The 17,726-nt window shown below is 36.3% G+C and overlaps 1 protein-coding gene across 1 annotated transcript; it reads left to right on the top strand.

Annotated features, from left to right (window-relative positions):
- Window positions 1-3,322: 3,322 nt before the first annotated feature.
- SPINK14 (serine peptidase inhibitor Kazal type 14 (putative)) lies at window positions 3,323-10,642 on the top strand. Its single transcript, XM_050794049.1, has 5 exons — window positions 3,323-3,344; window positions 4,439-4,577; window positions 5,766-5,809; window positions 9,262-9,398; window positions 10,379-10,642. The coding sequence occupies exons 2-5, from the start codon at window positions 4,511-4,513 to the stop codon at window positions 10,422-10,424; spliced, it is 294 nt and encodes a 97-aa protein (XP_050650006.1). The 5' UTR covers window positions 3,323-3,344; window positions 4,439-4,510; the 3' UTR covers window positions 10,425-10,642.
- Window positions 10,643-17,726: the final 7,084 nt, after the last annotated feature.

Raw genomic sequence — 17,726 nt, 5'->3', positions numbered from 1 at the left:
AGAGGCCAGAACTCAGCCTGAACTCAAGTCACTGAAACAAAGGAAATGGGAGGGTTTTTAAAAGTTGGGGTGAGCTAATGCCAACTACTGGAGGATATTAGGGGGAAATCAATAGGCCATCTGTGTTTGCTAATTGGCTTAATCCAAAGCAAAAATAAGCTCATATCTTTATGATAGGAGGTGTTTTTGCAAATTGGAGCAAGGTGCTTACCACCCTCAAAGGTAGCTCTGTACACTCCTTCCACAGAAACTAGTAGATACAGGCACTATTTGCCTTAATGATTACATTTCAAAGGTACGTCCCCCAGGCCACTGAGAAAGACAGTCCTGGGTTGTTAAACTGGCAAGAGGCTTCTAAAAGGATTTACAGCTCAAATGGATATATAAAGAAATTAGAGTTACATATTCTAAAGTAAATGCTCCACAAAAAAGGAGGTTAGGGGCCTAGAGTTAAGAAGCTTATCTACAGTTCAGTTGAGCCCAGTGGAAGGTTAAGGCCATAAAACCATCTTGGTCAGTCCAAATAACTGGTTATCCAAACCAATGGTCAAGACCAGTGCAGAAGAATGTACAAGTCTGGTTAATGCTATCCTAGGGCTTCCCTAAAATCTTTAAGAAGCGGAAGGCTTACTCCTATAGCCTGGATGGGACCGATTATTTGTGTGGTATCTAGTGGGTTTTCTGTGAGGGATAAAGCATTGTTGCCACTTATCAGTACTGTGGTGGAAGTATAATTGGTCATCAGAATGAGGTGGACTATGAAAGTTCTAACCATTGGGCAGTGGAGCTGAGACTTTCTGCAGAAGGACAGTAGTAGAGCCTTAGATCAATCCTGTGACACCAGAAGATTTTGCATCCCTGAAAGGTGATAAGAATCTACTCTGGACAACAGGAGGAGGCAATGGGTTTTGAAGATGTGGGTTTGAGGTGAAATTGGAACACATAAATTGAATTACTTCACAGCTAGGGAGGCTGGAATTCAGTGAGAAAGCCCTAAGCTGTAGTTTTTGGAATTAGACTGGGTGTAATAGATGATGACAAAACCATAGACTAAGGAGTCCCTGAGGGAGATATAATCCTTTAATCTTACTTATTGTCTTCTCCCAATGTTAGTTCAACTGAAACTTGGGGGAGTTTGGAAGAAATAAAGATATTCTAGCCTTAATTCTTTCCTGCAGCACTTGGTTTTCCTCTGTGTGCTTCAGGATTAAGCAATGTTTATAGACATCCCTCTGTTATCTTGTTTTGCATCTATTAAATAGAGCCATAATATGCAATTCTCTTTATCTTAGAATATTTTCCTTCAATTTTACATAGTTAAAATATTGGATTTGTGGCATTTTATTTTTTGATTCCTCAATGACAAAGGGGTCATCATTAATACCTAATGTCACAAGATTCAGAAAACACAAATTTTGGAAATTTCCTCCTCAAGTCTGCTTTCCTTGAGTAATTATTTGTTTAATGGCTTTTCCTGTAGTGTGTCTAAGCTCCATTAGGGTAATGATGATGCCAATAGTTTTCACAGCTGTACTTCCAGGGCCCCTCACAGTTCCTGACAAATCAGAATCCTAGACCGTAGAAGGCCTACGGGAACTCACCTTATGAGTGATGCTCTGCTAATAAAATTTGCAGCAAAACAAAGTAAAAAAATGTAAATTATTTATTCTCAGATGGAAAGTAATTTCACACTTATTATTTTTGAATGTCATAAAATGAGTCCGTGGCTTTGAATTTACAACACTCACATCCATATAGTGGCTGAGAAGAAGCCAAATTAAAATAGAATTTATTGGGTGGCTTATCTGGCTGAGTTTTCAAAACTGTTTAAGTGTTTGTTCAATTAAACCTCCAAAGAGCACTTGATGGAATGTGTGATTACCCAATAGTGCAAATGGGAAAATTCTGTAGTCCAGATAGAAGAAATTACTTTCCAAGTTGACAAAACATTATAACTTGATGTTCCATTTCTGTGTTCAGAATCCTTTCTAAACAACAGGATGCATCTACCTTTCCAAACTGGGGAGCAAATGATTTACTCAGGAAGATAACAGGGTGTTTTCAAAATATTTCATATAAGTATGGAGCCCAAAATTACAAGTATGGAGCCCAAAAATTGGATGAAAGCCACCACCTGTCTTATATTGTAGGTGACATAAGTTCTTTCTGGAAGTTTTCAGTGGGTTTATTTACAGACATTTATTAAAATGAAACATTAAAAGACAAATTAATTGAGGTAAATAAAAATGTGCCTATGCTAGCACTATTAATAACAATAAAAATTGGCATCACTCTAATTGAGCAACAATTAAAGAATATTAGTATAATTAAAATCTATATAAGTGATGAAATTTGAGACCAGACATCTAAATTCATATTCAACATAACTATATTTAGAGATCAAGAAAATGTAATAGTGCATTTCTAAGTGAAAAAATAATATATACAATAAAAGTTGAATATTATAATAAAACATATATGTACATGTGTGATTATGTATATATATTAAAACTAGAAGAATATAATTATATATATATATTTATATATATTTAATAGGTACCTCTGAGCTGTGAGATTTTACACCTTTTAATTTTATTTGAATATTTTTTGTTTTGTATATTTCTATTTCATTTTGTATGTTTCTGTTTTTTTTATATTTCTATTTAGCCATTTCTATTGGTATGTTTCTACTTGCTCCACCTCCCTCCCTTTTTTGTATATTTCTATTTTATAAATTTTCTAAGTGAGCATATATTTTCTTTGTATAAAAAAAATAGCTTTTTACAGAAGGAATGGTAGAGGCCAGAAGTTCAGATAACAGGAGGAACTTAGTTACAATAACATATCTTCCCTTTTAAAATGGCAAAGGCTCTGGGTTACTACAGGCACAAGGCTGGATCTACTGCAAATGGTATCCAAGGATGTCAATCTGTCACTGCAACCTCCTGACCAGCCTTCTCTTTCTTAGATGTTTCCACACGTTTTTTCATTCTGGTCCTAATGCTGGTCCTGGTCCTGATACTAATTATTGTTGTGAAACATGTTATATTCTTTCTGCTTGCTCTCTCCTACTGTGGTATGTTTTCTCACACGATTGACTCTCTTGAATTGCCTGCTAACGGCTGCCCTTTCCAGTGATCTGTTCTAACCCCTCTCAGGTCTTCCCCTGCTGAGGTTTGATGCAATCTGAAAGATGGATCTCCAGGGCCTGCTCAGTCCAGCACACCATGCCTCAGTGACTTTTCTCTCCTACGCAGCAGTTACTCTATTTCCTCCTGGGGCCCTAGTACATGCTTCTTAAAACGAGCACATTATATTCCTCTTCCTTTTCTCTTCTTTCTGAGGTGGGTCAGCTGTGGCATGAGGGATGGAGAGAGTGGGCCTCTGTGTTTTGCTTTAGCTTTCTGGCTGCAGCTGAACTTCTATTGTTCCTGTTCCACTTCTGGAGGAACCCAGGGAAAATATCAGGATGAGATGGGGGTGTGTTTAGCCAAACATGGTGTCCCAGATTGTGTCAGGAGTAGGCACGGTAGGCAACCTTGCATAGTGTGCAAAGAACTTCAGTCATCCTGAGAGTAGAATACTCTGGCTACATTTTAATGTCTTAAGTAACACCTGTCACATTATAGCATATCAGCAGAATTTATATAAATTATCCATTGATATGTGTTGCAGACAGAGATAAAAGCATAGAGAACATATGGAAGACCAGGCTACTTTTGTAGAATTAGGAATGGAGGCACAGTTAAATGTGGTCCTTTGTCAGACCCCGAACACTGCAGATACCATTCTCTGGGGTCAGAAATGTTGCTACAAGGAAAGTCCAGCCGGAGGGAGTATTTCCTCACTGACTTTTCCCATTCTGTGTCTGGATTAAAATAGCTGTGGGACCCCAGTGAGATGGCAGAGAATGATTTTTCTCCCTGTGAATGTCCTCAAAGAGTCTAGGATTCAATGTCAGATGATTCTCAGTATAGGCAAGAATGCCTGAATCATCAGAAATTTTTGTCTTAATCCAAAGAGATATTCTTTGCTTGATGAGCAAATACAGACCTACTCCATTTATTGAGAAGTTCATGTTGTCCAGGGACCTCGATAGCCCCATCTTTTTTTTTTTGCATCCCCTCAAAAAATAAATTTAGGTGAAGTTTCAGGTAAGGAGTTGCTTTTTCATGACATGTAAAATGTTTTTCCACTAAAATAATACAATTATGCCCATAGAGTAACCTATGATTTACTTCTGAGTATTCATAGATCTGTTACTGAGCCCTATACTTTTAATCAAGATAGTTATTCAGAGTTTAAATTTTTAAACATTTGTTTCTGAGGAAGAATGGAATAGGCTTTCCAAATACACGGTACTGAGGATAGAATGGGCAGAGTGGAGATGGCTCTTCATTGTAAAAGTCATCTTAAATCCTGATTGTCTCTACTTCAGTGATTGTATTAGAGGGAAACAACCTGAGACAATATCTCGGAGCATCATTCCAAGGACACACCAGGAGGAAAAATGGCCAGATCTTTCCCACTAGTCTCACTTTTGCCCTTTGTCTTGATACATTTGGTGTTATCTTCTGGTGAGTAATTTAGCTGGCCTTGGCCAGAAGTTGAAATTGATTTGTGGGATTTTACATTGTAATCTGAGAGGGAATGCTTTGAAATTGTTCTTTAACTGGAATGTATATATACACACACACACACACACACATACACACACATACAAATTATGCACTGACATGTGTTGCAGACAGCATATATATATTTATATATATATTTATTCAGAGTATATATACATATATATTTATATATACACTCAGAGTATATGACAAAATCAATCAGTCTTGCCCATTGAATCAGTCTTGTAGACTGTATCTCTCTCTCTATATATATATACACACACACACACATACATATATATACACACACACATATATATACTCTGAGTATGCTCAGAGTATATATATATACACACTCAGTATATTCAGAGTATATATATACACATACTCAGAGTGTGTGTGTGTATATATATATATATAGAGAGAGAGAGAGAGAGAGAGAGAGCGAGTCTAGAAGACTGTGATTCAATTGGAAGAGACCTTTGTTTTGTCATCTTTTGCATGCAGATTATGAGATTTAACTCATGAAGGCAAAGATGCTTGGGTAACTCACTGAGGTAACATGTAAAAGTGATTAACAATATAATATGCATACATCAGAGCACATCTTGAAAATTTAGAGTGTTTGAAAATGATTTGCTGTATATTTGACTGGACCATTATCTTTTACGTTCTCTTCTAGAGGAGAAATCATGTAGGGAGTCATAAAGAGGCCTAGCCTCAAGGGCTGCAGAGTTTGCTTTTTCACATATTTACCAAGAGTATTACCCAGGTGTCTTTTCACTCCTAAAAAATACCAGGATTGGGCCAAAAGATCACTTTAAAGTTACAGCATTGCTTGTTTCTTTCATACATAACCAGCTCTAAATCCTCTCAAGTCCAAACTAATTAGAAAAATTATTTAGTACTTTGGACTGCCAGCCTTTATGAAACAGTGACGCATCTATATAGTCCCCTGCTGATATCAATTAGGAGTAAAAGAATTATTTCACATTTTAAAAAATGAATGAGTACATGTATAAATGAAATAATGTTTTCCATTCCTGCAAGCTTCCTTGATAATAAATTAGAACTCTTTTATTCTGCCGACAGATTAAGCTATGATTTAACAGGAATTAAATTCTGTAACTATTTTCATATATTCTCTAGTTTCAGGCCCTAGACACTGGTGGCCACCACATGGAATTATTAAGGTAATCTTCCATTAAATTTCCCCCCAGGACTGACATTATAATATGAGGTCTTTTTTTTGGAATTGTTACTGTGGAAACTTAATGCATCAGGGTCACCCGTAATAGTCTTTAAGGCCTGTTTGTATGAGGGTGGTGGATACACTGCTGAAACAGCCTGGAATCAAGACAACATTCAGTCATACATGTACCAGAGAACCCTCTGTAGTGCCTGAAAAATGTAGAGTATTGGCAATTGCCGGGAGCATGACAGGTTCTTAAGAGCCTATGGACTTGGGTATAACATGGTCCTGGCTCTCAAGGAGCTCACAGTTTGATGGAAAGAATGACTTAAAAGAATGCTTCTGGCCCGGCGCGGTGGCTCAAGCCTGTAATCCCAGCACTTTGGGAGGCCAAGACGGGCGGATCACGAGGTCAGGAGATCGAGACCATTCTGGCGAACACGGTGAAACGCCGTCTCTACTAAAAAATACAAAAAAAACTAGCCGGGCGAGGTGGTGGGCGCCTGTAGTCCCAGCTACTCGGGAGGCTGAGGCCGGAGAATGGCGTAAACCCAGGAGGCGGAGCTTGCAGTGAGCCGAGATCCGGCCACTGCACTCCAGCCTGGGCGACAGAGCAAGACTCCGTCTCAAAAAAAAAAAAAAAAAAAAAAAAAAAAAAAAAGAATGCTCCTAAATGTCTTGAGATGTACAGAGAATGCTTATGCAACTTGTGAATGCAGAAGGCAACTTCTGGATATGGATGGAAGAAAATGTGAAGAAACAGTAGATATCTTAACAGAGCCTCAAACTATGTGTGCAACTTGGATGAGGGCAAAATGGAGACACCTTTTGATGTCATCGATATTGGATAAGTGAGGGAAAAGATGAATGAGGGATTAAACTTTTCATTCTGATTCATATTTGCATCCCTGTATTCCTTCCCTTTAGAGGTATTAGCACCTTAAGCTTTTGTCTAATTCGTAAATTTTAAATTTTATTTCTTCTTTGTAAAAAAGTCAGTCATGAGTTGACTGTTGAGAAAGATATTTTGAGGGCAGCTCTACCTTCAACAGACCTGGGGATCAGAATGTGAAGCTTGTCAGAGGCTACTGCCCCAGGAAAAGGATATGCAGAATTTGTCCAGGATTTATACCCTGGTCTCATAAAGTTCAGTTCTGGAATTTTCTTTTCCAGAAGTTTACCTGCAGGATGAGTTCACCTCATGCCCATAAATCCATAAACAATAATAAAGGCAATCACTTTTACTTATTTTCTTTAAAAAATATTTATTAATCACCTGTGCTGTGCCCTAAGATACACTATTGAGGAAAGCAGTTATATTCCTTTTCCTCATGAACCTTGCAGATAGCCAAAAAGGGAAGAAACCAGCTATGATTTATGGTAAATTTTATAAATACAAGAAATAAAATGGTATGATAGAGAATATCTGTTGAACATAGAGATAACTGCTACAAACAATGGGTTCAGGCAAGGTTTCTCTGTCATGTGGATATCTAAGGTGAGACTTGAAGGATAAAAAGGAGCCACTCAAGTGGAGAGTGGGGAGAAAGACCTTACCTACCTGGGTCACTAATTGAAGCCCTGTGTGACTGGAGCACAGACAGAATCCCACAAGGGTGGGATTCTCACCTGAAGAATGCATATCTTCCTCCAAAGAGAGAGAGAAAAAAGAAGCTGTCTTTATAGACAACAATAGAAACTGTTCTTCCTCTTGTCTTTGATAAACTGTATATTCCTTCAGATTCAACTATTTTACATCTCATTTATTCATTTGGCAAATGTTCATATAGCAATGACTAATGCCAATATATGTGCTGGGCACATAATGACTAGCCTAATCAGACACAAATCTTTCCCTTCTGGGCTTATAGTCCTTCAGGGGTGTGGGATTAGTTAAATAATTACACAAATGCATTGTTACAAACTGATTAAAAGTATAAAAACAAATAACAGAGAGTTGTGACTGTATTTTAATAAATAGTTCTGAGAAAGTGGGTTATAACCTGAGCTCTAAAGATTATATTATATGAGAGAGTTCAGGTTGAGAAAAAATATATTTGGTGAGGTGGTCATGACACTTCAGAAGACCTTGAAGGGAGGGAAAGATAAAGAATTTATATATATAAAAAACTAACAAACAAACTTACTAAAAGGACAGAAAGCAAGATAGTATCAGGTAAGGGCAGAAGGTTTGGGAGGTTCCAGGTCACGCAGGGACTTTTAGCTCATAATAAGAAATACTTTTTTATAATATGCAATGAGGTTCAATGAAAGACCTTAATCAAGGAAATAAAATTATTCAATAGAAGTTTAAAATGTGAAACTTCAGGAAATGAGGAATAAAGGAAATGGAGGGATTAGTTGGGTAACGATGGTGGCCTGGCCATGATGGTGGTGTTGGATAAAAAGAAGGAAGAGGAATTTCTAAGTTAAAATATGACCCCTTCTTTCCAAATTCCTAGCCAAAATTTTCTCCTACTTTGTGTGTGGGGTATTTTATCTGTACCAATCTTACGACACTTATGGAGCCCCTGAGAACACTAGCCTCAAGCTTCATAATCCCAGAGTCACTACTTCAATTCATCACCAGCACCGGCATTGTCCAGAGAAGAACTTCCAATGAAAACAAACATCCCTGAGTCCAGTTCCCTGAGGAGACATGTCCCTTCCTTTGTTTTTGACTTTTTCTACAGTGTCAGGGCAATGAGTATTTTAAATTAAGACACGTGCATTCTTCCATTATTGATCTTCAGTTTTCTCTGCTGAGCTGTCATGGAAAATCTGTAACAATCTTTCCAGATCTAATAGTTGGGACATAAAGAAGATTGAGAGAGAAGCCCCAGATATCATCTGTTTATCCACTCTTCTTCTTCTTTTTTTTTTTTAAACCATAGCATAGTTGGCCATTGTTCTCCTTTATTGAGAAGGTCCTGACAACCAGGGCATCATATTGTTACCAAATAGGATATATATATAGGTTCTAGTTGGCTTTGTGGAGATGGGAAATTGAGAGCTTTTGTGAGAGTGGAATATTGTCTTATGCTTAGATTTTTTTTTTTTTTTTTTTTTTTTTTTTTTTTTTTTTTTTTTTTTAGATGGGGTCTCACTGTGTAGCCTAGGCCGGAGTGGAATGGTGCCAGCATTGCTCACTGCAGTCAAGTGATCTTCCTGCCCCATCCTTCTGAGAAGCTGGGACTACAGGCATGCACCACCATGCCTGGCTAATTTAAAAAAAAAATTTTTTTTGGAGAGACAGGGTATTGCTCTGTTGTCTAAGCTGATCTTGAACTCCTGGGCTCAAGCAATCCTCCCACCTCCGTCTCCCAAAGTGTTGGAATGAAGGCATGAGTCACCATGCCTAGATTATGCTTAGATTTTCCTAGTAAAGTTCAAAGGTGACCTACCTGTCTAAGTGGGGTTCTAACTGTGTAAATCTTTTCAACTCAATTTCAGGTGAAATGTCCATATGAGAAAGTAAACTTGAGTTGGTACAATGGAACAGTCAACCCCTGCCCTGGCTTATATCAACCCATCTGTGGTACCAATTTTATAACCGATGATAATCCCTGCATCCTGTGTGTTGAGAGCTTGTGAGTACTATTTGGGGAAAAGACGGGAACTATAAATATGCTTGTCCATTAAAATTACCATCTACCGTTCCTATCAACTACATCAACCTTGAAGCCAGGAATTTGCTCCAGTTCACACAGATAATAATCAGCCCCCACTCAGAAAAGCACATAGTAATTGAAAGTCCACTGGATTAGAAAGTAGACTCATTGTACCAAATGACATTCCTCAGGTCCATTCTGGTATCTGAGCCCTTACATTCCCATATACCAATTGATTGCCTTCCACTTGAGAAACTCTCAAATATGCCTTCAGGTCCTGAATTATTTTTTATTTTAAGACAAATTGTAATTTTGCTTTCTCTTAAATATCTTCACCCTTTTATGTGTTTGAAACTCTGAACTACAATGATGAGTTAATTGCAAAGTTTGGATCTTTTATCTGAGACAGTGTTTAGATTTTTGGATTTATGTGACATAAATCAGTGATTAGATACTGAAATCTTACAACACAATGCTTTCAGCTTTGATTCCTATATGAGTGACTGCATTTCACAGAGAGAAAAATTTTCACTATGGCATCAGACTGGAGCCCTCAGCCCAATCATTTTTTAAATTTTGTGCAAGGAACAATGACAGGACTGTGCAAAGCTCAGGTCATCCCCATTAATGAGTAATTCAGCCAAAGTGTAAGAGTATTAACAGAATAGTTGAGAATTGATATGTCTCACACATCACAAACTCAGACTTGATTGCACAGCTTAATTTCAAAAAGAATGTAGCATGTGTCATATCTCCAGTGGCATCTTAGAATCATGGAATGATAACTAGGTAAGAAATCCAATAATTTTGTCTTTTGTCATTAGTCAATTCCCTTTATACTCTAGATCTTAGTTTTTCCAAATATAAAACCAGGTTTTAGATAAGATAATTTTAAAGGTATTTTTGTAGTTCTGACATTGTATTACTTAATGAAATGTTTGTTCTGATACTTCCTTTAGGAAATCTCATGGAAGAATCAGGTTTTACCATGATGGAAAATGTTAGCTGCATGGCCTTGAATGTGGAAGATATCTTCTTTTTTTTCCCTCCATGTCTCCAATCTCCTTCTTGCACTTTTTACATCTCCTTGCATTTGTTCTTGACAACAAAGAGCTATCACTATTGAGCTTGTAGCAGATTGTTTAAAGTTCCTTCCATGGACCTCTCCCCTCACTGATTGATTACCTTCCATAGTCTCCCTAATAAATAAACTTATGAAAGTCTGATTTGACTTGGGTGTCAGAGCTAGGTCTAAAAATCTCAGAAGTAGAAGAAATTCAGAATTTGAGTCATGGGTCAAAGGCAAATATTGAGATTAATCATCTCTCTAATGCTAATAACACTGAATTAATCTGGTCAAGCCTCCGGATTGTCTTCCAAAGAATGTGGCAGAAATTTCTTCCATATTTCTTTGGCATTAAAAAAAAAAAAAACAAGTAATAGAACGACAGGACGTTGTATTCTGCTTGTAGGATTCCTGTTGCCTAACTTCTGCAAACTCATCATTAAACATCCTCCCTTTTGGACTCAGCCTTGAGACAGAGGTATTTACACATGTGCAGCTTTGATCAACAAGGCCCCACATTCTCACCGATCCATTTTGTCTAGAAGAACACCTACATTGTTGGTATCCATAAATGTCTCATGGGTCATTAGCCTTTTCCTTAAATTCTCTGGACACATTTTAACCCCTAAAACATATAGGGACACCTTTTTCTCTGTTACACTTCATATGTATTTTTTACTTCTATATGTACAGCAGACGAATAATATGCACTAATATGCTCTCTTCCCTTCAGAACTTTGCTCCCTACTGGCTTGGGAAAGAGCAGCTATTCTTCCCCTCACTACCTTGCAGGGCTGTGGTCAGAGTGTGTACATGTTCTGTTAGATCTTTGATCTTACGTCCCATGCTGATCACATGGTGAATACATGGCTCCAGTGAGAAGGAAACAATCACTTTTCTTGTGTCATATTTAGAGTTAATATCTCTGGGAAAAACTAGATATTCTCTAGCTTTATAGCATGCCAATTTCCATTGCTACAAGTCCTGGGCTATGCAAGAACACCAAGAACTTCAGGGATCCTGGGAGGATTGTTTTCTAACATTATTGCTGTATCTTTGTTGACAAATCTTTTCTTCTGCAATAATTAATTTGCTGTTAATGTCATCAAGCGAATTCTTAAAAATCTCAAATAGGCACTTTTAATAGCCTTGCATGAGATCTGAGCTCTGTTATCTCTAATCCTCTCTAATGACTCTCTCCTTACTTTGGGTAGTTTCTTCACGCACAAGCACCAATTGTTAACCTTCTGATCCCTTTATCCAGCTCTCCTGTGCAGTAGTCCTGCAGATACCAGCCAGTTTAGTCTCTATTTCCTTTCAACTCTATGTCCTCAACTCATAATTGCTTCATTGAGATTGCTTTTTCTGATTTCTAGAATCTCTTGCATTGCAAAAACCAAGGCCAACTACAGAGTTTAACTTATTTATTTTCCATCTGTTAGGGATCTGTCCTTCAGTGCCTGGTGTCCTAGTGTCATTGTTTTACATATTTGGTCTATTTTTGTTGTTTCAGGTAGGATAATATATCTTATCTGGTTTTTCTTGCATCATATTGTTTGAAAGTAGAAGTTTACTTTATCTTTTATCATGCCATTGTTCTTATTTTTTGGACTTCTTTTTTCTATGCTACCTCCTAAAGTCTAGACTAGAATACATTGTCATTATTCTACTCTAAGAATTCCAATGGACGAGATTTGTGCTCTATAATACTGCAAATCTTTTTAGTGGATAAGAAAGCACTGACTTAAACTGTCAATGAATAACAGTAAAAAGATCAGTAAAAGTAACATATTTTTCTGTCATTTGATAGTAGGCATTCCCAAAGAAGTGAAGGAGATCAGTATACATCTAAATGCAAGATGGCTTCCTTCTCATGCAGCGCCTAAGGATAATTTTCACACGTCTCTTATGACTGCTAACGTAAAAGGAACATCCCCCTTTTGTGGTCCTAGCTCTGATAGTCACTGCCTGTGCTCTCATTTTTTTTCTCTCTCTCTCCCTTTGTCTTTGGCAGGTGACTTCAAATTCCTCCCTCTGATTCCCTGTATATTTTATCCTTTGGTTATTGATTAGCCCTAGGTTTTAGTCATTGGCATCTTCCAGCCCACCCTGCTTCCTCTGCATGACAAACCCACTCACATCTGTATTTACTCTGTTGCCTATATACGTATAACTCACTTACCCACGTCATGAGACTGTACCCACATTCTTAGCATCAGACACTGGACATCTTTACACACACACACACACACACACACACACGCAATTTAATGAGTTTGGACCTATGCATACAACCTTGAAAGCATCGTCACACTCAAGGCAGTAGACATATCTATCACCTCTAAAAATTTTCTTGTGACTCTTTGTTTTTATTACTGCTGCTGTTGTTGTTATTGTAAGAAAAAGTAACGAGACCTACCCTCAATCAATTTTTAAGTGCACAACACCGATTGTTAACTATGGGCACTATGTCATATACCAGATCCTCAGAACTTATTCTTATGTAATCAAAATTTTAAAACCATGAACAACAACTCCCCATTTCTCCCTCCCCCCAGTCCCCGGAAACTGTTATTTTATTCTCTGTTTCTATGAAATTTACTATTTTAGATTTTTATTTTACTTTAAGTTCTGGGATACACATGCATAATGTGCAGGTTTGTTACATAGGTATACATGTGTCATGGTGGTCTGCTGCACCTATCAAGCCATCATCTAGGTTTTAAGACCCGCATGCATTAGGTATTTGTCCTAATGCTCTCCCTCCTCTTGCCCCTCACCCCGCAACTGCCCCAGTGTGTGTTGTTCCTCTCCCTGTGTACACATGTACTCATTGTTCAACTCCCACTTATGAGTGAGAACACGTGGTGCTTGACTTTCTGTTTCTGTGTTAGTTTGCTGAAGATGATGGCTTCCAGCTTTATCCATGTCCCTTCAAATGGCAGATTGAATTCATTTTTATGGATGCATAGTATTCCATGGTATATGTGTCCCACATTTTCTTTATCCAGTCTATCACTGATGGGCATTTGAGCTCATTCCAAGTCTTTACTATTGTGAATATTGCTGCAAAAATCATACATGTGCATGTGTCTTTATGGCAGAATGATTTATAGTCCTTTGGGTATATACCCAGTAATGGGATTGCTGGGTCAAATGATATTTCTGGTTCTAGATACTTGAGGAATCACTACACCGTCTTCCACAATGGTTGAACTAATTTACATTCCCACCCACAGTGTAAAAGAGTTTCTATTTCTCCACAGCCTCACCAGCATCTATTGTTTCCTGACTTTTTAATAATCACCATTCTGATTGGCATAAGATAGTATTTCACTGTAGTTTAGAATTGCATTTCTCTAATGATCAGTGCTCATGAGATTTTTTCATGTTTGTTGGCCTCATAAATGTCTTCTTTGAGGAGCACACACTGGACATCTTAATTTCACTGGCTCTTGAAAGTCAGTTTATCTAATATGGATCCTATGTTTTTCTAAGTTTGCTTCTACACATGTTTTGATGCAATGAAAATTAATGCTCTTATTCTCTCTAAGCCCCTTTTCACTCAAACTCAATTTTAATATACTGTAAATACATATTCCTTATGTTAGCTTACATATTGATCAAACCCATAAACATTTATTTAATTAAAGTCATCTTGTTTTAATATTATTTTACTATTCGTCTTAACTGTTATCTCAGGTTCCATTCTATTCTTCTGACCGTAATTTTCCATTTAAATATTACCTGTTAAAAATCACTATCCTTGGTTAGTTATAATAGAAATAAACATCTTAGTATGACATACAAGACACTTTATTTCTTCTGCAAAAGACACTCTCTAAGCCCAAGTTCAACTGTAATGAACTCTTGTTAGGACTTGTAGCAAACCCTATTTGCTCATAAGGTGGCAGTAAAGCATTGCTCTTTAGACCAACAACTTTGACAATACTTTTGGTCAACTTGTCATATAACAGTATGATTTTGGGAAAACTGCTAGATCTCTATGAGCTGCAGTTTTCTCGTCATCTAATGTGATAATATCCTTCTCCCCAGGAAGATGAAACCTCCTAACATAATCCAGCCTTTATGTTAATTCAGGTTCCACATTGGATGAGAGTACTGGGAAATGTTTCTAACTAATGGAATATTTGCAACTAACGAATGGACTAAATATTACTCTTCTAATCCTATGGAGTTTTTTTTTTCTTTCTGATTAGATTATTTTTACCCTGAGAAAGTTAATTTAGAGAGACAGACTTGTGTAAACTGTTTTCCATGTATTTTCCGAGCAAAAATTTGGAATGAGTTAGATATGGGCCTATGTAGGATGCCAGAAAGTCATTATTATTTAAAATAACACGAAAACAAAGAGATAAATCTATACCACAGTTAATTTTCTTTAATTTAAAATTTATTGATTAATTATTATTGTTATTTTCAACAAATCATAATTGTGTACACTTTCGGGATATAATGTGATGTTTTGTTATATGTATAGAAAGTGGAATGATTAAATCCGTCTAATTCACATATCCATCACTTCACTTATTTTTTTGTGGTATGACGTTGCAAATTTACTTTCTTAGCTATTTTTAAATAGCTAACATGTTTTTATTAACTATAGTCATCCTTCTGTGCAGTAAATTTTATAAGCCTATTATTTTGTGTAACCAAAACTTTGTACAATTTGATAAACACCTCCTCATTCCTTCCTCCCCACCCCTACTTCTAGCTTCTGGTAACCAGCATACTACTCTCTACTTCTACTTCTAAGAACTTGACCTTTTAACATTCTGCACTTAAGTGTGAGTATGTGGTGAAAGTGGGCATCTCTGTCCTTTTCCCTATCTCAGAGGAAAAGCTTTCAGCTTTTCACCATTAAGTATGATGTTAGCTGTGGGCTTGGCATATATGCCATAACTGTGTTTAGGTACATTTCTTCTATGCATAACTGTATTTAGGAACGGGTTTTTTTTGTGTGTGTGTACCTGGCTTATTTCACTTAACATAATGCTCTCCAATTCTGTACATATTGCTGCAAAAGACAGAGTTTCTTTCTTTTTAAAAGATGAATAGTATTCCATTGTGTATCACACTTGGAAATATATCACATTTTATTCATCCATTCATTTGTTGATGGACATATAGATTGTTTACATATGTTTTCTCTTTCAAACAATGCTGTAATGAATACAGCAGGCAGATACCTCTTCCACATGTTGACTTAAATTCCTTTGGCTATATACCCAGAGTGGGATTTCTGGATCATATGGTAGTTCTATTTTTAGTTTTTTGGGGAACCTCCATCCTGTTTTCCATAATGACTGTGCTAATTTACATTCCCACTAAGAGCATACAAAGGTTCTGTTTTCTTCACCTTCTTGCCAGCACTTCTGATCTTTCATTGTTAAAATAGCCATTCTAACAGGTGTGAAGTCGTATCTTATTCTGGTTTTAATTCGCATTTCCCTAATTATTAGTGATGTAGAGCATTTAAAAATAACGGGTTTGCAATTTTTATGCCTTCTTTTGAGAAATGTCTGTTCAGGTCCTGTGCCAATTTTTAGTTATATTATTTGTTTTCTTGCTATTTAGTTGCTTGAATTCCTTATGTATTTTGGAATACTAACCCTTTGTTAGACGCATGGTTTGTAATTTTTTTTTTCCACTCTGTGGGCTGTATCTTTACTCTATTGTTTCTTTGGACGTGCAGAAACTTTCAGAATCGATGCAATCTCATTTGTGTTAATACGTTTGCTTTGTCGCCTTTGTTTAGAGTTCAGATAAAAAAAAAACATTGCTCATACCAATGTTATAAAGCTCTTCCCCTGTTTCCTTCTAGTTTTACAGTTTCAATACTTACATATAAATCTTTAATTTATTTTGAGTTCATTTTTATATATAGTATGAGATAAGAATCCAATTTTATTTTTCTTCATGCAGATACTCCATTTTCCCAGCACCATTTATTGAAGAGACTCTCCTTTTCCTTTCCTCATTGTGTATTTTTAACTTTTATTTCAAAAATCAATTAGATAAAAATCTGTGGGTTTATTTTTGATCTGTCTATTTTGTTCCATTGGTGGATATATCTGTTTTTATGCCAGTTCCATTTTGTCTTTATAGCATGGTGCTGGCATAAAATAACTTTATAATACGTTTTGAAGTCAGGTAGTGTGATGCCTCCAGCTTCATTCTTTTTGCTTAGTATTGCTTTGGCTTTTCACGGCCTTTTGTGGCTCCATACAAGTTTAAGAGTTGTTTTCTCTATTTCTATATAAAAAGACTGAACTTTTTATATTGAATGTGTAGATCATTTTGGGTTGTATAAACATTTTCACAATATCAATTCTTCCAATCCATGAACACAGGTATTTCTCTATTTATTTTTTCTTCAATTTCTTTCATCAGTGTTTTATAGTTTTCTGTATCTAAATCTTTCACCTCCTTGATTAAATTTACACCTGAGTGTTTTCTTTTTTGGTTGCTATTGTAGATGGGATTAAATTTTTTTTTGGATTGTTCATTATTAGTTTATAAATACTAATTTTTGTATGTTGATCTTGTATGCTGCAACTCTACTAAATTTATTTTTTCTAGCAGTTTTCTTTGTGGCATCTTTAGGGTCTTCTGTGTATAAGATCATACTGTCCATGCGCAGAGACAATTTCAGTTTTTCATTTCCAAAATTGTTCATTTAATTTCAACAAATAAAATGATTTTTGTTCTATGATAACTTTGTTTTCATTTTATGTGTGTATGTGTGTATTATGTGTAAACATTTTTTGGTGTATGTGGCAATAATAGCTAAAATCTACTAATTTAGCATGAATCCCAATGTAGTAATGGGTGATTTTATTACCCATAGTTCTCATGTTGTATATTAGATCTCTAGACTTATTTATCCTACATATGGGCTATTTTAAAAAAATATTTTGACCTACATCTCTGTATTTTCACACCCTTCCCCACCAACCTTACCCCTGATAAACACTGTTTTTTTTTTTTTCTATTTCTGTATATTTGAATTATTTTGAGATTCACATATAAATGAGATCATGCAATACTTTTATTTTTGGGTCTGGCTTATTTCACTTAGCATAATGTCCTCCAGACTCATCCATTTTGCAGCAAATGGCAAGATTTCATTTGTTTTAAGGGCTGAATAATATTCTGTACATTTATACATATGCCAGTGATTTTAATCCATTCATCCATCAGTGAACACTTAGGTTATT

Source organism: Macaca thibetana, chromosome 6 (assembly GCF_024542745.1).
Source record: "Macaca thibetana thibetana isolate TM-01 chromosome 6, ASM2454274v1, whole genome shotgun sequence".
Taxonomy (NCBI): Eukaryota; Metazoa; Chordata; class Mammalia; order Primates; family Cercopithecidae; genus Macaca; species Macaca thibetana.
This window is presented reverse-complemented; position numbering and strand designations above follow the sequence as displayed.

Bases quoted from the DNA above. Each gene is read 5' to 3' on its own strand.
- SPINK14 (XM_050794049.1), top strand. From the start codon at position 4,511: ATGGCCAGATCTTTCCCACTAGTCTCACTTTTGCCCTTTGTCTTGATA. The intron at 5,810-9,261 runs GTAATCTTCCAT...ACTCAATTTCAG, and splicing joins CACCACATGGAATTATTAAG to GTGAAATGTCCATATGAGAA. The intron at 9,399-10,378 runs GTGAGTACTATT...TACTTCCTTTAG, and splicing joins ATCCTGTGTGTTGAGAGCTT to GAAATCTCATGGAAGAATCA.